The 26452-nt window shown below is 49.4% G+C and overlaps 1 protein-coding gene across 1 annotated transcript in view; it reads right to left on the bottom strand.

Moving 5' to 3' along the window:
• The window catches only part of PIEZO1 (piezo type mechanosensitive ion channel component 1 (Er blood group)), a 144087-nt gene that overhangs the window by 86186 nt on the left and 31449 nt on the right, over window positions 1–26452 (bottom strand). The window contains exon 2 of the mRNA XM_084812771.1: window positions 6721–6816. Coding sequence (XP_084668897.1) covers window positions 6721–6816 — 96 coding nt within the window. The remainder of the gene's footprint in view (window positions 1–6720; window positions 6817–26452) is intronic.

Raw genomic sequence — 26452 nt, 5'->3', positions numbered from 1 at the left:
GAGAGAAAGAAAGAAAGAAAGAAAGAGAGAGAGAGAGAAAGAGAGAAAACTGAAATCATAAAAATTAGGCTTTATGCTGGTTTTACTTTTATAATGTAGTTTTAATGCTTTTATATTTTATATTGTTTTCATGCTGTACTTGTGGTTTTAATTTTTGTGAACCACCCAAAGAGCTTCGGCTATTGGGTGGCATACAAATGAAATAAATGAATAATGAAATGTTTTGACTTTGGTGCAATCTTAAATCCTTGGTAACTGAGAACATCTTTTACTTTCAGCCCGTCTTAAAAGAGCCAAAACTGAAATGTGGGGGGAATTCTGTGTATCTCATTCACATGCTTGCTGCTTTGCCCCATTCACTTTTAAAGTGAGGTCTTTGGGAGGATCCATTTCTTACACAAAAAGGAGTGCACAGGGGAGGGGAGCAAAATCTAACCCCCTCCCTTGCCTTACCTTACTGCACACCGTTCCTTAAAGAATAACATGAGAAGACTTGTGCTGGATCAGACCAAGGGTCCATCTAGTCCAGCATTCTGTTCACACAGTGGCCAAGCAGCTGCCTCTGGGAAGCCCACAAGTAGGACATGAGCGAGACAGCGCCCTCCGACTGATGTTCCCTGGCGACTGGTATACAGAGACATACTTCCTCCAATACTGGAGGTGATGTACAGCCATCGCTATTAGTAGCCATTGATAGCCTTTCCCTCCATGAAATCCTCCAGGTCTTCCCATGCCTGTCTCTGCTAGCTGTCGCTCTCTTGAAATCATTGATAGAAATATGCAAGGTCTCTCCAACTATCTTTCTTACTAGAGGACTAGATGGGAGCCAGCGTAATACTTGGATAACCTCCTCCGCCTCCAGAAATTCCTCTATTCCCCCCCCCTTTAAGGTCATCCACGCCGGTGGCCATCTCTCCATCTTGTGGTACTGTATCCCACTCTTGTCACTTGACACTGTGTGAAGAAGTCCTTCCTTTGGCCTGTCCTGCATCTCCCACCACTCAGCTTGATGGGATGACCCCAGTGGGTTCTCCACAACATGCATCATGTTATAGACCTCTGTCATCCGCCCCCCCTCCTGGCCCTGCGCCTTACTCACCATTTTTCTAAGCTAAAAAGCCCCATATGCTATAGCCTTTCCTCTGCACCCATCTTAAAAGTTCCTGGAACTCCCGTGCCCTGCCTTGCCCATTTGCCTGCCCCGATGACCGTGGTCCTGATTTGGCCATCCTGCCCTAAATCCAGGCCTGCCAAGATACTTCTCCAGCTCTGGCTGTGTATATTTCACACTATGCATCTGCCCACCCCCAGCCTGCTTTTGCTGGCCTGGTTCCTGCCAGCCTGGGGTTTGATCAGGAACACCGCATTTCAGAACTCAGTGCTGAGAATCAGGAGACACAGCACAACTGAATTGCCATTCAGTATTCCCACACATGCTGCTGTGGCCAGGCCAAACAAGAGGCCTTCTCTGTTGTGGCCCAAATCTGCCCATTCCTTGGAAGGGGCCCGGCTGCAGGGTATAGCACCAGAAGGGACCCAGTGACTAGAGCTAGAGCGTGGGCTCTTTCTGGGGAAGAGATGTGTGGGCTGCATCTGATCCAAACCAGACTGACGGCATGCCGTGGCTTTTTTGTCCTCCTCTGCCTCAAAAGGTGCAGGAAAGCACAAACAGACAACAGAGCAGGGATTAGCCAGGCAGGATTTGCAGCAGTTCATCGGCACCTCTTTGTAGCTCTCAGGAAGGAGTGCAGCTTGCCAAGCGGAGATGCGAAGTGGGATGCATGTTGCAATTTCAGGGAAGCACAGGATACCCACACCACATGGACCTTGGCTCAGCGCATCCCAAGGAAATTCCGCTTTCATTTACAGACAACTTTCTATAGTTCCTTACATGACACCAGGAGTAGACTTGAAAGTGCAGGCAAAATGCCTGCTTCATATCTGAGGAGCCAGAGACAAGTGGCTGAATGCAATTTTCCAGGGATTGGGGGACAAGCTACAATGCTCATAAACCACCTTGCTCTCCTCCTTCTGAGGAGCCGAAACAGAACAAATGGTGTGAAATATGAGGGAAATAGGCAAGCACATGGAGTGTCACAGAACTCCGATCCTCTTGGCTAAATCCTGGTTGGAGAACATCAATTTTTTTTAGCGCAGGGCGTGACAGCACCCTGGGTGTATGACACGTTCTGCTAGAAAATGTTCTTTCTGTTACACTGGACTTGCTCTACATTTGGTGATCATCACAGACAGCTGCAGAGTTGATTAAACCAGCCGCTGACACACTCCAGAAAGTAGCAGGGAATCTGCGCTCACACAAATATTTTCCCCTGGGATGGATCTCGGGAACAGCTGGTGTCATTTGGACCAGATCCGGAGTGCAACCCCTCATCAGTGTTCCCCTGCCAGGTTGACTGTAGAGAAATAATACTTTTTGCTTGTGTTTTTAAAGAGGAATGTTTCTTCTTTTCACGTAATGTTTGGATAGACACATTTATTTACAAAATGCTCTAGATCTCTCAGGATTCCTGAACTGTGAACAGTAACAAGAGCAAAAGAATCAAAATACAGAATAAAAATATTTAAAATCAAGTTATGCCAATATAAACCAACAAAAACGTGGCTGGTCACTCAGGAAAAGTTTGCTTAAAATAAAAGGCGCCGAAAGGAAAACAGTGTTGGCATCTGCCTAATATCAGCTGGCAGAGAATGCCACAGAGGGGAAAGCAACACACTGAAGCTACAAGAAGTGGACTCCAAACAGTTTCTGCGGATCCATACAGAATGACCAGGAGCAGTTCATCTGACGACCTCAGTGACCGGGCAGGTTGGTGTGGGAGCAGGGTACTCTCCCAAATATCCTGGTCCCCAGGTTGTTCCACTTTGCTTGGAACATCTGATGTGCTGCTTAGGAGGGCTCTAGCTCCTCACACAAAATGAAGTCCTCCCAATGCGGCAGAACTGGCTGCAGCCATAGGAACCTCGGAAGCTGCCTTCTATGGAGCCAGACCCCCGTTGGTCCATCTAGCCCAGTACTGTCGACACTGACCGGCAGCAGCGGCTCTCCAGGGTTCCAGGCAGCAGTTTTCCCAGCCCTACCTGATTGAACTGGGGACGTTTGCATGCAAAGCAGGTGCTCTGCCCACTAAGCCATGGCTCCAGTGTGCGCGTCTGCATGTGCCACGCTCCCTTTTCTTGGATCTTGAAATGTGACACTTGAAACAACAGCTTTGTGAGGGGTGCAGCCAGATCTACCAGCTACAGAAGACACCCCTTCAAGCAACGTGACTGGAGCCCTCCCAGATATACTTATGAGTGAGTAGCCCAAGCCGGAAACACGTTCACTCACAAGTGCAGCCTCCACCCTCGCAAAGCACAGCAGCAGGACCTTCCAAGAGGGAAAGCGACGAGGAGGAGGGGTGGCTTTCACTTGCTCCTCCTGGAAAAGATGTGTGTGTGTGTGATGTGGATACAACCTACGTGGGTCCCAAGCTGTGTCTACATCAATTATAATTTTATTTGATGTCTTGGGCATTGTATGTGGATGTTGTGAACCGCATGAGCCCAGGTCCACTGTGTGGTGTAGAGAGCAGCCAGCCCTGGTAAAACAAGCTAGGGTGCAAAAAAAAAAAAAAATGCACCGAGACATTCACATTAATCCTGGTTTGGGGCCTAGGGTTGCCGTGTGCAAGTCACACTGGTTTGCCCTCATAGCCTCTCTCTGTGGCTACACCCATCTCACCGGCCATCTGGGTATCAAACAAGCCAGTTTTCCACTTGTTGGTTGTTTAATTTCTTAGGGGGGGTGGTTTTCCCCTTTCCTGTTCGAGGAGGAATACAAGATGGCAACCCTAGTCTGAAAGCAGAGACATAGAGAACAAGGAAGAAAGTCAATATTGGTAGTTTAAAAAAATAATAATGAAGGACCTGCCTTGGTGAAGGATCTCCTGCTTGTTTTTCTTCAGGTTGAAATGGGAGACCTGCCAGGCAGGCGCTGGGTGAACCAAATGCCCCGGCTCCTAGCAAAAGCAATCGCCGGGCAGGGCAGGGCAGGGCAAAATAGACCTGTCCTTCCAAACAGGAAGGGTTCATTACATCACCTATCACAAACCGGAGATGGCCGTGGCAGCTGGCCAGAAACAGGCGGCTGAACACACAGTGAAGGGTCTGTCACACGCAGACCCCTGGGATGGGCTGGTCAGGAAGGAAACCCTCCCCAAACTGTCTGAGGGGGGAGGGACCTATGGAAGAATGGAAAACGAGGGAGTTTATGCCACTGGGGCCCATCATTTTACTCTAGGAGCAGCAGCAAGCCAAGGAAGAGCAGGAAGTTGCAAGCAGAGGGCATTTTATAGCTCCCTCCACACTGCCGCCGCCACAACTGTCCCTGTGGTTCCGCCCACACTTTCCTCCGCGGCATCTGCCGCTGACTGCTGTTAGAAAGCGGGTGAGACAGACCAACCTGGGCCAAATGCCCTAGCTGCCTGGGCCCATATGCTTCTTAGGAAGAGATACCAGAACACGTAGCAATGCCCACTAGCTTATGGCACGTTCAGACAGGCTTTTGGCATGCCGTTGCATATCTCTCTCACAGAATCATACAGGGATCTAGACCAGGGGTCTTGAACCTCAGGCCAAATCTGGCCCACCTGGGGTCCAATGCGGCCTTCTGGGGTTCCCTAGAAGACCATGCCTCTTTCTCCTGGCCCCACCCCCTCTCCTCCAACCACCAATCGTTTCGTGGTTTCCCAGCTGTCCTGCATTTTTTCCCATTCTAAAAGGTTAAACGCCTCTGCGAAGGCTCAGTAAGAGCTTTGATCTAAAATATGCTGGTATTTTTTGCTGTTCCCCTTTGCCTCTAGCCCCACCCCCAAGAGCTTCTCTGAAATTGCATTTGGCCCTCGGGCTGAAAGAGGTTCAACACCCGGAGTCTAGATAATGCCGTCTTCCACTAGTAGCCCTCCCATGTTTTCCCACCACTCCTTTTGTCTTTTTCCTTACTACAGAAGATCGTGCAGGAGAAAAGGATGGAATAGCTGCACAGTGCCTTCTCCCTGGTAGTGCTAGGAGCCCTCCGTCTGGCAGCACCTTAAGATGGCTTTAAAGGGGATGAGATAAATTCATGCAGGAGGAAGAGATCTCACAACAAGTTTTAGCCAGGATGGCTAAAGAGAACTACCCTGTTCAGACGCAAACCTGGTTCATGCATAATGACAACCCCAAATATGGGCTGAGTATGGATTGTCGTTGAATTGTGGGGTGCCTTTGAATCATGGGTTGTTGTTACCTGTGAACCCTGCACTATGCTTTAACTATAGTTTGTTAACTACAAACAACCCAAAGTTCACAATCCAACAACAAACCATAGGTTATCTTCCTGACAGCCCATAGTTCAGCCATACTGCAAAGTTCACACGTAACGACAACCTACGATTCAACAACAACCCATACTCAAACCATACTCTGGGTTGTCATTACGTGCAAACCAGGCCACAGTATACCTCTGAATGCCAGTTCAATGGGGACAAACAATAGGGGATAGTTAATGCCCTCAGGCATTGCTTTTAGGCACCCCCGAGACACCTGGCTGGCCAGTTTGGGAAGCAGGATGGTGAGCCTTCAGAATGAACTAGGAGGTCACATGCTGTGATGTAAGTGCGCACCGATACTGTGCCCAACTGTGTAAATAAGGCAAGTCAAGTTCAGCCCTATTGCACAGTGTGAATGCTCTTGGGAAGTTTGAGAGTGGGGAGAGGGCCACTGTGTATATCTGATGTATTTGTGCATCAATTCACATCAATTTCTGCAGCAACCTGCAGAATCACATTACGTGCATGCATGTCCCAAGAACTTGCAAATCCAAGCTCTCGGTACCTCCCATGGAATGCGAGAAGCTTGGGGTTTTCTTTTCAAAGAGAGGTGAAGTTTCTAGCACACAGGAATTGGGGAGAAAACCTGGAAAGCCTACACCCAGCTTCTGCTGAAGGCTTCAAAACTAGAGGAGGGAGAGTGGTAGGTCTCCCAGGGGTCAGTGAACAGCGCGCACGGCTCCCATTCTGCTCCCTCTCTTATGTCTCCTCTCTGACCTTACGCAACTGCCACCCTCACTGCCTTCCTTCCGTAGTCCTTACTGCAAGTCTACCCACGCCCAAAGAGCTAACTACGAACTTAAAGTGGAGCATGCATTTGCAGCACAGCGGTGAACCTCTTTCAGCCTGAGGACCAAATTCTGTCTCAGAGAAGATCTCAAGGGGCGCATTCTGGTGGTGGTGGGGCCAAATGCAAAAGCTGGTGGAGCCAAAACACAAAAAATGCCAGCATATGGTAGCTTCAAGCTCTTACTTCAAGCCAGTAACTAAGCCTGAGGAGATGCATTCAATGGGGGAAAACTGCACAGAAGCCAGCAAACCAACAAACAATCAGTGATTGGGGCAAAAGGGGTCGGACATGAGGAAAGGGGCATGGCCTGCTGGGGAACCCCAGGGCTGGATCTGCCCCCAGGTGCTCCAGATTTGGCCCATGGGCCTGGGGTTCAACATCCCTGATTTGCAGCAAACAATTCTCTGAATTGTGAAGCCAGAATGAAAACATGCCAGTATGTGCGTAATTTGCAGAATGATTCAAATTACCCCCCAAGACCACATGTTCTTTCATTGCACGAAGTTGGGAATTGCAGATCCCCTATTCTTATACCAAGCTAGGAAAATGCAGACACCTTACCTTTAATGGTATATTCCGTAGGGCCCAGGAACCACGGCAAGAGCAGGAGGTAGAGAAGATACACTAGGGAGAGGCCGTTGAACCGGAACAGACAGGCTAGGGGGAGGAAAAGAGAGGCAGTGGAGTCAACACAGGTTGGGCTGAAACTGGGCAGAGCGGGTGACACCCTATGCTGCAGATTGTGCTGCCTACACGAAAGTCTTGGAAATACGGGAAGCAAAGATCTTACGAGAGAACCAGAGACACTGTTGGAAGCAATCACCACAGTCATGGCCACCTCTCTCACAGGGCGATTATGAGGCTAAACAAGGCGAACGCTGTATTAGTATTTTTTCCCACCTCTTCATACTGACCCATAGCCAGAACATTCGTGGTGAGGAAGTCTAAAGATGCACAGGATCGGGGGGGGGGGGGCAGGGGGAGGAAATCCAAGTAGAACAGCAAGCACCAAGATATAGGAAGTTCATATGTTTGCAAGTTGTTGTTTAATTGTATTACATATGAACAATAATGACTTCATTGGTGCTGGGAGTGCCCCGAGTGAGTTTATTTGAGTTATACTGCCTTTCTACCAAAAATGGGACTCAAGGCAGCTTATAAAAACAATTTGAAATAGATTAAAACAATAAAATACATTAAAATACAATAAACAATTACAGAATAAAAAGCATCCAAACCAACAGACCCACTTACAGGCCACATGCTTTCTTGAATAAAGCGGTCTGTACCTGCTGTTGGAAGGTGAGCAGAGAGGGAGTGAAACTGGCCTCCCTTGGGAGGGAGTTCTACAGCCTGGGTGCGGTCACTGAAAACGCCCTCTCTCACGTTGCCACCAAATGCGCATCTAATGGCTGTGTTCTCAAAAGAAGGGCCAGATGTGCTGTCATCCAACACATCTGGAGGGTACCAGGTTGGGGAAGGCTGAAATTAGCTCATTGGCGCTCAGTGGGCAGAACACTGGGAGCTTAGTTTCCTACTGAGCAATTGGGTAGTGTGTGGCCTGAAAACTCTGTTGCATTGCCCCAAATAAAAACAAATCCTACTCTCTTCCTCCCCCTCCCACTCACTATTAATGAGAGCTGACCATCCAGAAGGAGAAGCTAGAATCTTCCATGGGGGGAGTGGGCAGCCCCCCCCCCAGTGCTGCTTAACATGCACCAAAGGCACAGTCGTCTGGGCACCCAAAAGAGCATCCAGAGGTCTGTGCTTCTCAAAGGTTTGTGCTTTTTCTAAGCCTTCTCGTTAGCAGTGTTTAAGCTTCTAAAGGGCAGTTAGGCTGGTGAGTGCAAGGTCATGGGCCCTTTCAGTGGTTGCGCTGGTTCATCAGACCCCTTTCTTTGCAGATCTTTAGGAAAGCTCTGAAGACCTACCTTTTTTCGCTGACTTTCTTGTAGCACTAGTATTATTGGTAACATTTTTTTATTATTAAATATGTATTTATTTTTATCATATCCATTTTGTATGGTTTTTTATCTCGCATGCTGCCTTGAGAGGGTTCCCCCCTTAAAGGCAACCTAAAAATAATTGTAAATAGTAAGAAATAATTAAAAAGTGGGAAGATGCCAGGGCCCAAACAAACCACACTGCCAATGCAGATCTCAGAGTGCGGGTGTAATGGAGACACTCTACACATGCCTAAGAACTCTTCGTTACTGCACGTTCCCTGGCACATACAAAAATGACTGAGGGCTGAAGTGTGGGCCCCTGGGCTTAAGCCAGAACGAGCACAAGGAAGAAAAAATAAAGAGTAGTGAGAGATTGCTAAAGCAGAACAAGTTCTCACTTGGATTTTTCCAGGTTCCTTCCTTCCTATGCTTTCCATCCCTCTCTCTGCAGGAACACAGGAGGCAAGCTCACAGGGCAGGAGAGCAGCCTGCCAAATGGCCCAAACAAGCTGTCATTTTCCTGGGTCACACATCGATCAACCATCACTCAGCCACCAGCAGGTTGGCAGAGAACAGGGAAGCCACAGATGTTTCCCTCCAGATGGCTCCAAGCAAAGGAAAGATGGTTATGAAAATTGAGCAAAAGCCAAGCTCACAGAGACGCCGGGAACCATCTCAGGTCAAGGTGCTCTCTGAATCAGCCAGGATTGCCCAAGGTACACACAACAACACAGGTATGGTAGAAAAATGCACTCACAAGAACACGGATCCAGCCAAAATTCCCATTTGATCCAGGTACCAGCAGACAGCCAGATGCTTCTGGGATGCCCACAAGCAGGACATGAAAGCAATAGCCCTGTCCTGTTGTCAGCCCCCACTGACTGCTACTCAGAGATAGACTGCATCTGAACATGGAGGTCCCATTTAGCTATCATCATGGCTAAGAGCTGCTGACAAGTGTGATAAATGGGAGTTACAACAAAATGTTGCAGCGGAGTGTTTTCTTCCAAGTTCCTGCCTCTCCATTCTACTCCACCCATCCAGAGATGCCACCGCCTCCTCCCAGGAAGAACCTCATCATGGCAAGTGGAAGAGCAGCCTGGCCCCATCCATCGGCTAGAGAAGAAGCAGCTGCAGGGGGCTAGCTTTCACACTGCAGCCGGAAACGATGCTCGGCCCCAACTGCCAATTGCCTTCACTTCTGCAGTCCTGGGGCGATTATGCTCTGGCCCTCTGGGGCCTGCTGGGTGTTCTGTGTGCGCACATGCATGGGGTGCATCGGCATGTGATGGCAGGGCGGTTCACCCATCCAGATTAGATGATAGTGCTGATATTATGTAATGTCAAAAATTGGTCCTTGCATTTGCTTGCTCTCCTCTTCCCTCTTCATTCCTTTTTCCTTTTGTATTGTGCCCATTAGATTGTAAACCTGCAGGCAAAGAGAAGGATTTACTTGCTCTTTAATCCAGGGGTGGGCAGATGACAGACCTGGATCGAGTGGTAGATCTTTGGGTGAGTTGCAGTAGATCAGCAAGGACAATCGCAGCAAAAGATTGCCCCCCACCCCCCTCCTAAATTATACGGGTGAAATGAAGAGAGGTTGGGGGCATGAGGGGTGGATCTTCGTGTGGGAGGACCACGAGCTGCATTCAGTTCTGGTCCTCAAAACAAAATTCCTCAGCTCAGAAATTCTGTCATGGGGGGGGGGGGTTGCACCAGGCACTGGATGGTGGAACTTGGGTTTCTCGTAAAAAAAAAAAAAAAAACCCAAAGTAGGTCCCACAAGCCAAAGGTCTCCCCACTACTGCAATAATCTCTGTGTAGCAATTAGTACATTTTTAGTGCTTTGCAAATGTTAAAATAGTAGTAGTAGTAATAATGATGATGATAATTTTAAAAAAAACAACATCTAAGTTCTGAGCAATCTCACTGCTCAAGAGTAGAACAGACACTTCCCAACTTGTCTTGTTTTGCTTCCTCCTGACACTCGACATTAACATTGCTTTGGAAACCCACAGCGAAGGTGAAAGCAAAGCAAAGGCCAAGGCAGAGATATCACTTTTCAACACAGGGGAGAGGAAAATGAGCCTTTCAGTAAGACATCTCGCAGAAGGGAGAACAGGCATATCCAGCCATGTCCTTGCTGCCCCTTCCACAAGCTAAGTTGCCTGTGCTGGGCCACGTAATCACCCCCCCCCCATCAGAGCACCACCAGCATGACCAGGAGTCACATGATGTTCACCCCCACACACCTTCAAAAACACACACACACACACACACACACACACACACACACACGGATATGACCTAACAGAATATCCCCTCGCCCTCTTCCTCAGGGGCTCTAGCAACGGTCTTTGCTCCAGCTTTGCAAACTGTACACAGCCAGGCTTTCCCTCCCCTCAGCCCAATTTCCATTAGTGCAACCACTTAAAAAAAAAAAAAGGAGTCACTTGAAAGGAGAACACGTCAGATTTCCCCTTCCTCCTGTCCCATTCTCCCCACCCCACCCCACCCCCTCCACATACACCCGGGCCAGAAGATTGCACAATCTAAATGCACCGAAGATGCTAGCGTTTGGGTCCATCTCCTTTTCCAGCTGGCCAGCTGCCAGAAGCAACTCTTTTTACCAGGAAAAAAAGAAAACAAGAAGAATGGGTAAAATGCAGCACGTGTGTTTCTAAAAAAAATTAATCCAATGTCACACTAAAGGCAAAGGGGAGGGAGGCAGGAGGTTGGAGGCACTGATCAGAGTTTCAGATGGGCGGCGGGGGGGGGGAGATTTGCAAGTTTCCAGCGTGCTGTTCAGTTGCTGGCTTATGCAACAGTCTTCCGCCCACTGCCCGCCTTGCCTGCCCCTCAGCCTCGTTGCCTCCCTGGAATAATTCAACGCACACTCCAGAACTAAGCAGCTAATCAGGAAAAGGGAGGGAGGGAGGAAAGAGAAAGAGAAAAACTGGGAATGCCCGCATAATTTCCGACACGCGCACCCCTCCACAACCTTTCACCAAGCTCTCCCCAGCTGAATTGATCTGGCTGAATTGATCTGGCAAGGAACCAAAACTCCTTGGTTTTGGCATTGCCAGCACAAACCTTGCCAATGTTATCAGGCAAGAAAGCCCCCCACTGCTTTGGACCATAGTCCCGTAAGGCCCCATTCAAAGAGAGCACTATGTGTAGCAGATGGGGCCATCCTGACGGAGCTCGGTCTCACAGCCAGACATGAGCCTCGCCTCCGTCACAAAGGTGCCAGGTGGCCCTGGGTGAGCCACTGTTTCCCAGCCCATAGGCACATCAGAAGCTGCCCTAGACGGACCATCAGTCCATCCAGCCCAGGACTAGTGACACTGGCTGGCAGCAGCTCTCCGGGTTTCAGGCAGGGCACATTCCCAGGCCTACGCAGAGATGAACCAGAGACCGTCTGCATGCAAAGCAGGGGCTCCTCCACTGAGCTACGGCCCCTCCCCAAATCTGCAACATGCCCCCAGTCTGCAAGAGGTGGAGAAGAAACCATCAAGGATGAGCTGAACGTTCTCCATGGGGGAGCTACGAGCATGAATTGTGGGAGGCAGGGGGGTGACCACCCCGGTTCTCCTTATTTCACCGCTGCCTGTTGCATAGCAAAGAGGTAAGGCAGGTGGCTACCAGGAAAAGGGCATTTTCTGCTGTGGCACCCCGGTTGTGGAACGAACTCCCTAGAGCGGTTCGCCTGGCGCCTACATTGCACTCTTTCCAGCGCCAGGGGAAGAGAAGACCTTTTTATTTTCCCAGGCATTTTAGCATTCCAGTTTTTTTAGCTCTGCTGTCTTAAACCTGCTATTGCATTTTAAATATCTGCACTGCTGCTAGGTTTTGCTCTGGTTGCATTTTTATTCTGTAGTTTTGATCTATTATACTTTATATTGTATTTTCTGTTGTATTTTTGTGGTTTTCATTTTGTGAACCGCCCAGAGAGCTTCGGCTATTGGACAGTACAAAACTGACATAAATAAATAATTAACAGATAATAGCGACCCTCTTCTTGGTAGCTACAGGCCACCATGCACCCCCACCCACCCCCGTACAATGGTCCTTGGAATGACATTTTGCAAGGACGTCGTGTCATTCCAGATGGGACTGAACGTGCATGTCGACAGCAGCCCCCAGCTCCCAAGAGATGTAGCACCACCAGTGATGCCCTTCCAGGCCAGCGCCAGGGGTCAGCATGGGTGGGCACCTGCTGAGGGTCCATACCCCATCAGGGGCCCAGGGACAAGAACCTGCCTCTTGCTCTGGCCCAGGCAACAGTGGAGGTGAGAAGGAGGAACACCAGGCATGAGAGAAGACGCACCTCCCATCTGGCAGCGCGAGCGCAGCGTAAGCTAGGACAGCCCGCAGGCAGTGGAACGGTCCCAACTACTCGCTCCTTCCCCATGCTCCCTCTACGCCCAATCTCAGCTCAGCGCTGGAGCCCATCCAATAGCTCAGCCCTCCCCAACCTGGTGCCCTCCAGATGTGCTGAAGCACAATGCCCATCATCCCCTGGCCCACAGCCATGCTGGCAGGGGATAACAGGAGTTGCGGTCTGGCACATCTGGAAGGCACCAGGTTGCGGGAGCCTGCAGGGGCTCATTTGCAAAACGCCACTTTCAATGCAGGCAAATGTACAATGCAAGAAATATAACTGTATGCAAAACAGTCTTAAAGCGTGCAGCTGCTGAAGAAAACTAGAGAGAGAACAAGCAGGCTTAGAACTAGCTTGCTGTGGGAATAATTTGGTCCTGCTTGGTAGTCCAGGTCTGAGAGAGACCTCTCTTTTCGGCTTTAAACAGTGAAAGCTTTGAGAGAAGCAATTCCCCAGGATGCTACTGGAGAAACCTTAGAGCAGATATGGGGAATGGGTGGCTTTCCAAGATGCTGTTGAACTGCAGCTCCCATCGCCCCTTACCACTGGCTATGCTCACTAGGGTTGATGGGAATTGCAGTCCAACATCTGGAAAGCCACAAGTTATCCACCCCTGTCTTGGAGGTTGGAAGTGTTTGGGAGTCGAACATTCTTTCTAGCTTTTTGGGTATATCCCAGAAGGCTGCAGCAGGGGGAGGTGAGATGGGAAGCAGGGCCGTTCCACTAGCCCTGCTGAAAGACCCCTCGATTTTTTCTTCTTCCCTCCTCATCTCTTTTGTGTTGCATGTTTTAGACCATAAGCCTGTGTGGGCAAGGACTGTCTTGTTTTTAATAGATTGTAGGTAAGCCGCTCTGGGAGCCTTTTGGGATGAGGATTAGATAAAACGGCTTTAAATAAATAAATACATACATAAACATAAAAATATGACAGGCACATCCCCGAGCTTCTCTGCAATTATAATGGCAGAAAAGGTTCTTTAAAAAGCAAAGGAGGAAATTGGAGGTGTTTATGTTGAAGTACCGATGATGGTTTGCAATTTTGGACTTATCACAGTTTGCACGTTGGCCATACGTCAAGTTACAGATCTCAGCAACATCCCTTAGAACACAAAGGTGATGAGGGGATTGAAGCCAATACTACTGCTACTAATAAAAATGATAAACTAATAAAAATAGAAAGATATGCTGAGAATTAAGGATTTCCACAGTCTGACCTTCTTGCCTGCTTTTCCCGTCCACACAAGCTTCATTCATGCCTATGGACCAGGCTGGCACCTTGGGAACCCAAGTAAGTCCCAGGAGACCGCCAGGCCAGGCCAGGCCAGCCTCAGCAACAAGCAGCCAGCAAGAGACCCATCCTACTTTGCCAGTACCCAAGAGGGCAAGGAAGAGCTTGCTGTTTTCCAACCCTGGGTCGATGGCAAATGAAAAAGGCAACGGCAGCTGTCAATAGCCTGACCCAGAAAATTAATTGTGGCTGCAAACAGATTGGAACAGGGCAAGGCAGCCAATGGGCCCGACAGTGGCTGGGAAGGGCAGAAAAAATGGCACAATCTGAACACCTGCCTTTCCCCACCTCCCACTCCCATTTTTCTGTAACTATAAAATGACTTCTTTCTAGAATGTCACTGATATATATGGAGTTGCGCAGGGTTTCACAAGGTGTGAAGGCAGATAAGAACATAAGAAGAGCCCTGCTGGATCAGACTAGGGTCCATCTAGTCCAGCATTCTGTTCACACAGCGGCCAGCCAGCTGTTGACCAGGAACCCACAAGCAGGGCAGATCTCTGCCCCAGGGAGCTTACAATCCAACACAGGGAGGAAAGAGGAGTGGTGGTGACGGCAACGGTATCAATGGTAAGCAAATGCACTGACAGCCCCATCACTTTAGTTGAGGATAAGGATGACAAGGCTCGACAGGGAAGGCAAGTTTAAAGAAGGGCTTCGAAGCAGCTTTTCCTTTGCAGGTACCTTTTGGGGGCAGTTCCCTGCCTCTTTGATTAAGCATCTGTGTCCACCTAATAGACTGGTATCCATTTCTTCCTCCTCTAAAGACCACAGGGCAGCTTACATGGGGTCATCTCAGTTTATTCTCACAACAGCCCTGTGAGGTAGCCCATCCCAGAGATTAGCTCCAGGGCTTCCTGCAAGTCACCAAAACCTCAAGCCCAACACACTAATCCAGTATACCATGAAGGTTCTACTGTAGGCTCTGGGTGCCCTCCAGATGTTTTGGAGTACAACTCCAACCACCCCTAACCATTGGCCAGCTGGGGATGATGGGATATGTAGTTCAACACCCCTGGAGGGCGCCGGGTTGGGGAAAGGCCAATGTGCAGCTTGGCCCTCACATCGCGTTTGGCTCACTTGCACTAATAAGTCGAGCTACAGCTGCATATTGCTGAGCAGCCAGTAGTCAGCAAACAGAGCCGCAGCGAACTTTGTACCCTGTGAGCAAAAGCAGCTCTCTGCCGTTTGCCTCCTGCTATCCATCTTCGCGTTATTCTCCTTTCCAACTCATCCCCATCCCCAGGCCTCTGGGTGCGTAACAGAGCAATATCTGGGTTCTAGTCCCCACTCGGCCATAGGAGCTCACTGGGTGACTTTGGGCCAGTCACAGACTCTCAGTCCAACCCACCTCACAGGGTTGTTGTTGTGAGGCTAAAATGGAGAGGAGGAGGATTATGTACGCCACCTTGGGTTCCTCAAAGAGGAAAAAAGGTGGGATATAAATGTAATAAATAAATAAACAAACAAACAGACAGAAGAGGCTACATAAACACAGGCTAGCATGGCTATTATTTATACAGCTCCTAAAGCGGGGGGTGGGCGACTGGCAATCCCCACCCCTTCTGCCTGCTGAAACTTAGAACAAAAACATTAGAGAAACACATATGCCACCTGTAGGGTTATGGGGCACCAGAACAGCCGCATTTCGCGTGTTTAAATTTTAAGGGCAAACCGGCAATTTTGCTCTTTTGCGGGGGTGGAGCGCCCCGCAAACTGCGGCCCACGGGGGCAGTCTAGGGGGCAAGAATGGCCCCTGGACCTCCCAATGTTGCTCACCCCTGCCCTAAAGCCACCAGGTGCTAGACAACACGTGGTTATGAACTGGCCGGTAAAAGCCAGGCGAAGAAGGCTTCAGTGGGCGCATTAAAGGCCCCCGATTTCGGAGAGTGGGGCGAGGGAACGTGTGCAGAACTTCATTCGAAGCAAGAACTTCATGGGGGCTTCGACCGGGGCAGGGGTCAGCCACGGAAGAGGCTTGGCGTATAAACAAGCGAAGTGCTGGATCAGGCCACCGGGCCCCATCTTAGCCCAGTCCTGCCTGCTCAGCCTGGAAACAGCTCTTCAGGCTCTCGGGCTGAACTTCACTGTGGACAGGTCAGGGACTGAGCTGGCGGCTTTCTGCAGGTGCTCTGCCACCTCCCCCAAACCTACAAAGATTCAACCCACTGTCCCCAGGGAAGTCTGGAGTCTTTCTGTTGCTGGGCTCCTACCGTCTGTGCCACTGTGGCTGCCAGCACCAGGTCTCCACTCTGCAGCTCCGAGCATGTGCAAAGCACCTCAGTCCTGGGGGACAAAGATGCCGGGGTGCAAGTCTGGAATCGTCACGCTCTGAGCCCCTTCCCCTCATCAGGTGGGGATTCTCTGTAGCAACAGGTGGAATACACTCTGCACCTGGTCAGGAGCACTTCCTTCTATTTTTATTGCTTGTGTTTCCAGGCTTCTCGCGCTGAAAACAGATGAAAGGGCTAAGCCCTAGCAAAAAATTAAGTGGTACCTGTGCAAAGCACCTTTTTGCCTCACCAGTCAGTAACAGTGAAGACGGGGAAGGGCTGCCACATTTAGAAGAAATGATCATCCCAGCACCCATGTTTTAGAAATCAGCACCGCCACCAGGTACCCAGGGCATCTGACAGTACAGACCACTCACAAATTCGCTGCACAGGACTCAGAACGTGGATTAGCTTGTTGCCGGACTACAAATCCTCTGCTGCAATCACAACAGCAACTGTCCTACTTGTATTTATTTTAGGCAAAATAAATAAATTACAGTTTAATTTTGGAAGTAGGAACCATCTGTCCGGCCCTGAACTTGGTGGAGTAATTTGGAGCAAGGGTGCAATGCGGCACCCCAAGGCAGCCTCGTGTTTTATCCTCGGCCGCCCAACAGCACCGTTGGGGGAAACAGCTGCAGCCCTGCCTGTCTGCCGCCCTGCCTGTCTTTATCAGCCCAGGCAGCTCTCTGATTGGAGACGCCACAAAAACACAAGCGTGGCACAGCCACTCGCACAGAGTCTGGGCGAATGGAGACAGATGCCAGTCCTGGAGGTACGCAGGCAAACCTGCATCCCAGCTTTTTGCCAGGTTTATACTACTGATTTGGGAGGTTTCCATTAAGAGGATGTGTGTCCCCCCGTGTGTCCGTCCACACCATAGTGCCAAGACCATGAAACCTAGATACCTGAAACTTGGCGTGCATGCTAAAGGGACCCTAAGGGTGTACACCTCAGGATTCTTTGGTTTTTAAAACACATTCATTACGTTTAATTTAAATCAGTCCATGAAGGACCCCAGATGGGGCTATCTTACACTGCCCAGTGCTCATCCCTTAGACTGCTACAAGAGCTATGACACCCCATGCTTCTGTATGTAGGGGAAGGGGGTAAAGCCTTTCCTGTGTTTACCAGGCAAATGCAAGGGAGCTCCTCCAGGGAATTTCAAAACTAATTCAATGGAACTGCTCCTCCGGAAGTATGCATGAGCACACACAAAGCCAGCGGAATCACGCCTAGCAGGAAACATGCGGACTCAGAATGGCACTAGCCTTTTGTTGTGTGGTTCACAAGCTCTGCTCCAATGAAAATACCTTAATCAGACCATCCCAAAGGTCACCAAAAATGCAAACTTTCAAGATACGCAGATCTCTTCATCCGGCAAGACTTTACAAAAAGCAAGTTGGCAGCCGGGGGGGCGGGGATAGGAGGGGGAGAAAGACTTCCCCCTCATAGCTCCTCCCCCTCCATCCTACTTTTTGAAATATCTTGCCTGATGAAGAGATTTGCAGATCTCAAAAGCTTGCACATTTTTATGACCTTTGTGTTGGCCTAATAAAGGCATCACACTAATATGGATTTTGGATTTTTTTCTGTTATAGCCAGCATGGGTACCTTTGCTTTTTCAAGTAAAAATAAAACTTAAGGAACCATAGATCATCACCCCCATAATACTAATAGTCTTGACAATCCCCCACCCACCCACCGCGAATCCAAAGTCTCCCCCCATCTCAATACTAAGAGGAAAAGAGTTTGGGCATAGGAGACAGGGAAAGTGCTTTGCTGCCCCTGTATCTCTTGCCCACCACTGGCTCTGCCCCTTGTCCAGTTTAAAACTGCAGGATGTGTGCCCTTGGAGCTGAGCACCAGCCGGGGGTGGTGAAATCAGCGTCTGGACCCCAAGTACTGCTCTCGTTGGACTTGATCCTGCAATAACTTTTCCCCCATTGTCTGCGACACTCCCTTGGCTGCCTGCATCTCAACCCCTGAACGAAGGCCAGATCCTGCCTAGAAATGGGCCAGCTTGGCTCTGGGTGCTAAAAGACTGTACCATGCCATATCACCCACTGAGAGGCAACAAGAAAGACCAAAGAGTGGCCCGGGCCTGCAGGAAGTCACACGCCTGGCTGCAAAAGCCCACTGACTCCCTTCTGACGGTTGCCAAGAGCAAAGCCGTGCATGAGCTCATGGAACAAAAATGCCTCCTCCCATGCCAGCGAAGCAACGACAGACCTTTCCCGAGTGGAGCCTGGATTTGTGCAGCTTATCTGACCACGGGCTGCCGACTGCCTTGTGCGCCGGACCTCCTTCAGGGAAAAATAAGCCCGCTCGCTCGATTCTGAACACAGGAGGGCCTGCAAACCCCAGTTCACGGAGGGGAAGCGGGGGAGCAATGGCATGAATCTATCCACCGAGGAACTGGAGGGTTTATGTTGGGCAGCATTTCAGCCCCAGGAGTGTGTTTTGACAACATGCGTGCGAAATTGTTCTGGCAGCAATTGTTTGCTTCCCTGCTAGCTCATAAATCTTGCCTTAGTTCCCACTGCTTTATTTACTTATTTATTACCCCACCCTTCCTCCAAAGGCACATGGTCCTTCCCCTCTCCCATTTAATCCTTACAACAACCCTGTGAGGAAGAGCTTAGGCTGAGAGACGGTGGCTGCCCCAGGGTCCAGATCCCACCTCTCTCTCTCTCTCTCTCTCTCTCTCTCACACACACACACACACACACACACGCAGGCAAACACTCCACTGAGGAAGGTGAGGATCACCTTTGGGAACCAGTGCTTCAAGGTGCTCCAGGTGTTAACTCGCCTCTCCCCTCACCCTTCTCCAAGGGCAGGCCTCAGTAGGCCACAAGGGGAGGCCCTGTGGGCCAGAACCAGCCCACAGGCTACAGTTTCCCTGTCCCGGAGTCAGAATAAGTGGATATCCCATGACACCATCATAACTCAGTCAATTAAGGTGTCGGGGGGCAGGCACGCAACAGGCTTTAAAAAAGAAAAGGAAAGGAAAAAAGACTGCAGCGTCGAAAGCCTGGAGCACCGCTCGGAAGAAGTGGCTGGAAGAAGTCCGAGCCTCAAAGCCCAGGACACCGGGCACCTCCGCGGCACAGGGAGCACAGGCTCACGCTGCGAGGGCCGCGTTTACTTCGGAAGGAACAAAGAGGAGTAGCGGCTGATGGCAAGATCCTTCTCATCCATCTGGGGGCAAAATATGAGCAAAACGTCCTGCAGTGAAGGGCTGGCTGAGGGCCCCAATCCCTCTCCTGGCTCGGCACCAGCGCCCGTACTTCAACCATACTTGGAATGGAAGTTACAAGCAGCACCGGGAAGAAACATTGTTGAGACGCACCCAGCGCAGGAGGGGCTTCCACCGTCCCCTTTGGCGCCCTGCCCGGCTTCTCCCTCGCCAGCAGCCCAGCTGCAAATCTTCCACAAAAGGTCCTGGGCCTGGATGCTGCATGAAGGCCTGCCCAGCACAGCAGCTTCGACCAGCCCAAACTCACCACCTCTCAAGACGCTGCAGCCTCCCCATGCCCCTCGCATTTCCCTTTGGCCCCGCCCCCTTTGCCATCAGCCCGCCCACTGCTGGCATGCAGCCTCCAGAATGGAATTTGGCTCTCGAGCGGAAAGAGGCTCTGCACCCCACTTGTGGCAGCAGGGGCGGGTGGCTCCAATTTCAGTGGGCTGTGCATCCACTCTGGGTTTCAGTCAGGACCAGGTAGAACTCCAAAGGAGCTATCCAAAGTGCTGAACCCTAACCCCCAAATGGGTCCAGCACCTTGGATAGCTCATTCAGAGTTCTGGCTGGTTCTGAGTGAAACCCAGAGTGGATTCACAGCCTCACTGAAATCAGAGCCACCAGCCTCCCCTGGCCTTGGGTTAAAGACATGTTAGAAAAAAGTGTCCTAACTTCTAGAGGGATGGCCATGTTAGCCTCTTGCAGCAAAGTAACAGAGTCCTGTAGCAGCTTGAAGCAGCCTTCCCCTGCAGATGTTTTGGATCTCAACTCCCATCAGCCCCAGACAGCATGGCCAAGGGTCAGGAATTTATTTATTTATCATTTTATTTATGTATTTACAATATTTTTATACCACTCCACATCAGAAGATTTCAGAGCGGTGAACAACATGATAAAAGAATAAAACAACAGGTTAAAAGAGTTAAAACATTTTTTAAAAAGACAAACCCCAATGAAGTGGAATTTAACAAACCACGGTTGGTCATCCAAGGAAGGCCTCTTGGAATAACAACGTCTTCAGGAGGTGCTGGAAGAACACAATGTTGGCGCCTGCCTGACCTCTAAAGGCAGGGAATTCCACAGGCAGGGGGCCACCACACCAAAGGCTCTTTTCCTGGTGGACTCCAACCGGGCCATGGGTCCATGTGGAACCACCAGGAACATGCCCTCTGATGACCTCAGTGACCGGGCACGTTGGTAAGGGAGAAGGCGCTCTCTCAGGTATCCTGGTCCCAAGTTGTTTAGGGCTTTGTACACTAGTACTGATACCTTAAACCTGGCCTGGTAGCAAATAGGCAGCCAGTGCTGTTCCTTCAGCAGAGGAGTTACACGCTGAAAAGGGGCAGCTCCCGACAGCAGCCGAGCTGCTGCATTCTGCACTAGCTCCAGCTTCTGGACCAGCCTGAAGGGCAGCCCCACATAGAGCACATTGCAGTAATCCAGTCTTGAGGTTACTAATGCCTGTACCACCGTACAGGAATGCTAGGAGTTGAGGTTCAAAACACCTGCAAGGCACCAGGTTGGACTAGAGTCCATGCCTGAATTGTCCTACGATCTGTTATTTATTTATTTAAAACATTTCTTGGCTGTCTTTCAGGGCAGAAGCCCTCCCAAGGCAGCTTACCGCAATAAAATACACAAAAACAGTTAAAATATTAAAAGCGATAAAAACATAAAAACAATAAAAGTCAACAATAAAACCAGCAACAACGATAACAGCAGTAACAGCAACAACAGTAGTCATATCAAGGGAAGGTCACGGTAAAACAATATGTTTTCGAGGCCTTCTTAAAAGCCTGCAATTACTGTTATCAATAGTTGAACTATTATCAATAGTCCAACTGAGCCCCACTAGCATCTTGGTGTTCCTGCATGTGCGTTTACAGGCATGTGCATTACAGACGAGATGCATCCATTCCCCACCCCAGATTTACCCTCTAGAGACCATGGGGCAAGAGCACGAACCCTAAAGAATGACAACACTAATAAAATTTTAACAAGGCATCCACTAAGGGGGGAAAAGGGGGAGTGGGGGCAAGAGAAGGACACCAATTTACCATGAGCAGACATGGGGAAACTGGGACTGGCCCCGGTAAACACGGAGAGCTGGTGGGTAATTTGGTCTCAAGGGGAAACAATCCAGACAAGCCCGTTCGTCAGGACCTCGGTTCAAGGAAAAACAGGCAGGCAGATACTGAGTGGATGTGTAAATCAACTTATATTTAATGGAGGGGTATCAATTTGATTTGCCTACTAGAAATGCTCATTTGAATTGCAAGGCAATCAAATGGAGTCTTTTAATATTTTTAGAGATATTATTTGTTAAAATATATAGTAGCATCATTCATATTATGTTACTCATAGGAACATCGGAAGCCACTTCATGCAGGTTCAAACCCTTGGTCCATCTAGGCCAGTATTGTCAACACTGACTGGCAGCAGCGGCTCTCCAGGATTTCAGGTGGGAGTTTTTGGAGCCCTACCTGGAGGTGCCAGGGATTGAACCTGAGACTTTCTGCATGCAAAGTATGTCTCCTACCACTGAGACCTTCACCCTGAAGATACAATTTCTGCATATTCTGCATCAATACCCAAGATGCAATTTCCGCCCATAAGCAATGCACGGGCAGGACCCAAAGGACTGTTAATTATACCCTGGCTTGAATATTGCTTGAGGCTGCAGAGATAAACCAAGAGGAGAAACGAGGACCATACTGCTGTGCAGAAAGTGGTGACCATTTTCTGCTCTCCTCAATATGATCGGCAGGATGCCATCCTTGTGAGGAGAGTATTGAAGGAAAGGAACCTTGCACACATTTGAAAACTGTCTCTTCTTTATTGCTTCCCTTTTCCCCAGGTCAGGGCGAGTTCTGGCCCTGAAAACAGGTTCCAGGGCCAAGCTCAAATTAAGCCACCGTCTACCACGGGAGAAGAGATAGAAGCAACCAAAAGTGTCCACATGACTCCCGACACAGTGTGGCATGCACCTGGCAGTCCCACAAATCCAAGTGTTGGGTGACAAAGCGCATTAGTCAAAGTTGCTTGCGTACCGTGGCACTTGCTCTCCATCACTTTAATGTACCAATAATCACATTTAAGGTCTCGAAACTATTACATGCTTATACAGCGGAGCAGAAGAGCACAACACTGATGCACACTTAACTAAAAAAAAGAATACTAAAATAAAATATGTGTGCTCTTTAAATGATACCCAAAGTCTATCATTTTATTAAATTTTTATCCTTCCAAGGGTGGCATACATGGGTCCTCTCAACAACAACCCTGCGAGCAGGCCAGGCTGAGAGGTCACCCAGTGAGCTTTGATGCCTGAGTGGAAATTTGAATGCAAGTCTTCCTGGTTGACGTCTAACACCAACCAGTATTCCACACTGGGCACAGCAGTCACCCAAGGGTAGCTGTTTCATTCTACCTCTTGGCAGAGCCAGCCCTGCATGGCGGGAAAGTGAGGGGGCTCTTTGTAGGACCGGGGATGTAGGACCCCTGCATGGCGGGGGTGAAGGGGCCAAATTCAATTCTGGAGACGTTCTTGGGGGCCACATCCCAGTGGTGGGCGGGGCCAAAGGCAAAAAGGGTGGGGTCAAAAAAAGTACTAGCATATTGTAGCTTAAACTTCTTACCGTCTGTAACTAAGCCTTAGGAGGGGTATTTCAACCTATAAGAACACAGGGTGGGAGGGAAAGCTGCACAAAACCAGGGAAAAGCTGCACAAAACTGCCAAACAACTGGCTGTTGAAGAAAGGGGCGGGGCCAAGGGAAGGGAAGGGGCGTGGCCATCTGGCAAACTGAGGTCCAACGCCCCCATCTTAGGCGCACCAGAGTTCTTGGTAGCTGAAAACTGAGTGTTCAGTTTTGCTGGCCCAAAAACCTAGGTGGGTGAGGGAAGACTGCTTCCTCTGGCCACCCTCTCCAAGATGCTTTGCGCTGCTGCCGGCCACGACAGGGTGGCTTACGCAGCCCCTGGCAAAACCAGGAGCATGGAGACCTCTGACTGGAGTCAGCGATCCTGCTGCGAGGTAACGAGGTAACGAGGGCTTTGTCATGCGCCTAGTGCAAAAAGCAGGCAGCTTGCCAAGAGTCTTACACAGCAGAGGGGAAGCTGACAGCCTCTCAGATGGAAAGAACTCTGTCCAAACACACACACATGGCATGGATGGGGGCGCCAGTGCCTGGGCGGAATGTTTGCACAACTGGCCCTGGATGGGGAAAAACGGGGGGAGACCCCAAGCAGAGGTTAATTTAAAAGAGAAAAGAATCCCTCCAGTTCTGCAGCTCAAACGTCAGAGACAGACAGTGGGCAAATATGGAGCACCTTTGCACGGGGAGGCTGTGCGGCCAAGCAGAAACCCCGTACCGCCTAATTCCCTTTCCCAATTCCCATCGGATCTTTTTAAAATCTGTTTTCTGCTCCATTCAGGCTACAAGGGTTTAGTCCTGCATATGCTCAGGTTTCTTTCTGCAGCCCACAAAACACTTGGAAATTACTTTGGCCTACCTATAAACTCTGAGCTTAGCTTTTTAAAATGGGGAACTGAATACTTCTGACCACCAGTAAGTCAGAGAGTGAATAAGATGGGGTTAGATGAGAAATAGATGAGACTGAGAAGGTTCCACCCTTCATGGCAGCCTAAAAATAATTTTAAATAAAACGAATTCAAATGATCAAGCTAGTAAAATTAGTTAAAATAGCACAGTACCGTTGCTTGCCAAAAAGCAAAAAGACTTAGGTCATGGCTTACATCATTTGTTGTCTATACAAATGGAGGGGGGGAGCAGAATAGCTGTGCAACTTTACAGGCCAAGATATTAAAGTTGTGTCCTTTGGTTTAACTATCAATAGGAAAGAAAGCAAGAAGTTTCCTCAGGACTGAATGGATCATTCCCACAGCAAACCCAGGCCCTCGTTGTGCTCAAACACACTGCTCCTGACAATGACTGCGGTGAACCCAGATTCATTTCAAGCTGTACCGCATCCTATCACAAGTGCTCAAGGCAGGGCTATAATATTACAAAAGCACCAGCCGAACTCAAAAGTAACAAGCAAGCATCTCAGGGGTCTAGTTCCCCTCTGTTAACACAAAGCAGCCTTTCCCAACCTGGTGCCCTCCAGATCTGCTGGACTGCAACTCCCATCATTCCCAGCCAGCATGGCCATTCTTGAAGTCCCACACATCTGGAGAGCACCAAGGTTGGGAAAAGCTGCCAAGGGGTATCAGAAATGTCCCCCTGATGGGAAGGAAACTGCTGGTGCAAGCATTGGCTTTTCTGGAGAAGTAATGCATAGCCATAAGTAAAAAGCGCATCCAGGCCAGAGGGATCCCCCTCCCCCACACATACACTTCCTGGCCCCATGCAGCACTTTCCACAGAATGGAAGTCAAAGGACTTCAGAGCTCTGTCTCATTTCCTCACGTCATGTGCTAAGGGCTGGCATGCACAGAGCAAACAAACTTCCCCAGGCCTCCAGAAATGTCTGCCTTCCCAAAACAAACTCAGTTTTAAAAAGGGAGGTCCCTGTTTCACAGCCTCATAAAATAAATATACGCAGCACACACTTTACGAGGTGTTCTCATCTGGATGTAGTGATGGAAGGACAGAAGCTTGCTAAAATTGCTACAGCCTCCCATCTCCCACAGCCCAGCCACTGCAGAGGTCAACAGTAGGGCGGGAATCCACCTTTTCTTGAGTTGTGCAACCCGTGTTTTGCTATATATAAGACAAACAGTCTTGCTGGTATCACCTTATATATATATTTAGTGAAAAAAATAATGCCAGAATTACAGCTGCGCACATCTGCCCAAGGTAAGAACCATGTATTTCTGGATCCTTGCTACATACAAGTCACCTGGTAAATACTGATGCATGTATTATAACTCTCTTGCAAAACATCTGTGCTACTTACCTCTAGACATGAATGAGACTGGACAGGGTGGAGCTACGTCTTTAAAAAGTAATGTGAGTAGGTGCTAGAAATAAATGCTAACACAGTATTAGGGAGGCAAGATTTTTACCTAGGAATTGGCACACGCACGCACACAATTCTGACTCCAAAACGAATGGCCTCATGCAGGGGGTGAAGAGAGAGAGCGTGTAACACCATGGTAGATCCATATCTACCTTTCCTTTTTGCTTAGCACCCAAACATTTTTTAAAAGAGGCAATGCTTACCATTCCCTCTATTTCCAATGTTCAAGTGTGAGTCTCATTGCTTATGTAGCCAAAACTGTACTATCCGCACACCAGAAGGAAGTACCAACAGACTCTGGGGAGAACCCCAAGGTTTGCAGAAGTTCAATATACCTACAGAAAAATACTCCAGGAGACACCCCAAATAGGCCAATGAGGACCTACGGGGGTGTCGCTGACTGACAGAATACTGAATGGGAAGATTCCATACTGCAACATTTCATTGCAGGTCCTACTACCACCACCATTTAGGACCCAGGAACATAGCCGGAGTAGTTTTTTGCTCTACCTATCTTAAAGGGCAAGTCTGGATCTATAGGTAGTCCAGACAACAGGCTATGGGTAGATTATCTCACATAAGAGAGCTTCGGCTATTGGGCGGTATAGAAATGAAATAAATAAATAAATAAGAAAGAAAGAAAGATCCCCTTCAGGCTTTCCTCTGAAATTTAACTGCTTGATCCAAATTTGTGCCTATCCCCCCCCCCCCCGCCGCCGCCCGCCCCAATGAGACACACTGAAATTATGGGGTAAAAACATAAGAAGAGGCCTGCTGCATCAAACCGAAAATCCATCTATCTACTATAGCCTTCCCCAACCAGGCATCCTTCAGATGGGTTTGAACTACAACTCCTATCATCCCCAGCCAACAGACCATGAAGGCAATAGCCCTCCCCTGCTGTTGGCCCCCTGGCAAATCCCATTTTGAGGTCGACTGCCTCTGAAATGGGAGGTTCCAATTAGACATCATGGCTAACAGCTACTGGCAGACAGCTTCACTACCTCCTCCTCCTCCTCCATGCATTCACCTAATTCCCCTTCAAAGCCATCTGAACCAGTGGCCATCACCACATCTCATGAGGGAAAGGCCGTGGCTCAGTGGCAGAGCCCCTGCTTTGCATGCAGAAGGTCCCTGGTTCGATCCCTGGCATCTCTAGGTAGGGCTGGGAAAATT

Source organism: Heloderma suspectum, chromosome 8 (assembly GCF_057233095.1).
Source record: "Heloderma suspectum isolate Gila_16-S chromosome 8, 16-S_ref, whole genome shotgun sequence".
Lineage (NCBI taxonomy): Eukaryota > Metazoa > Chordata > Lepidosauria > Squamata > Helodermatidae > Heloderma > Heloderma suspectum.
This window is presented reverse-complemented; position numbering and strand designations above follow the sequence as displayed.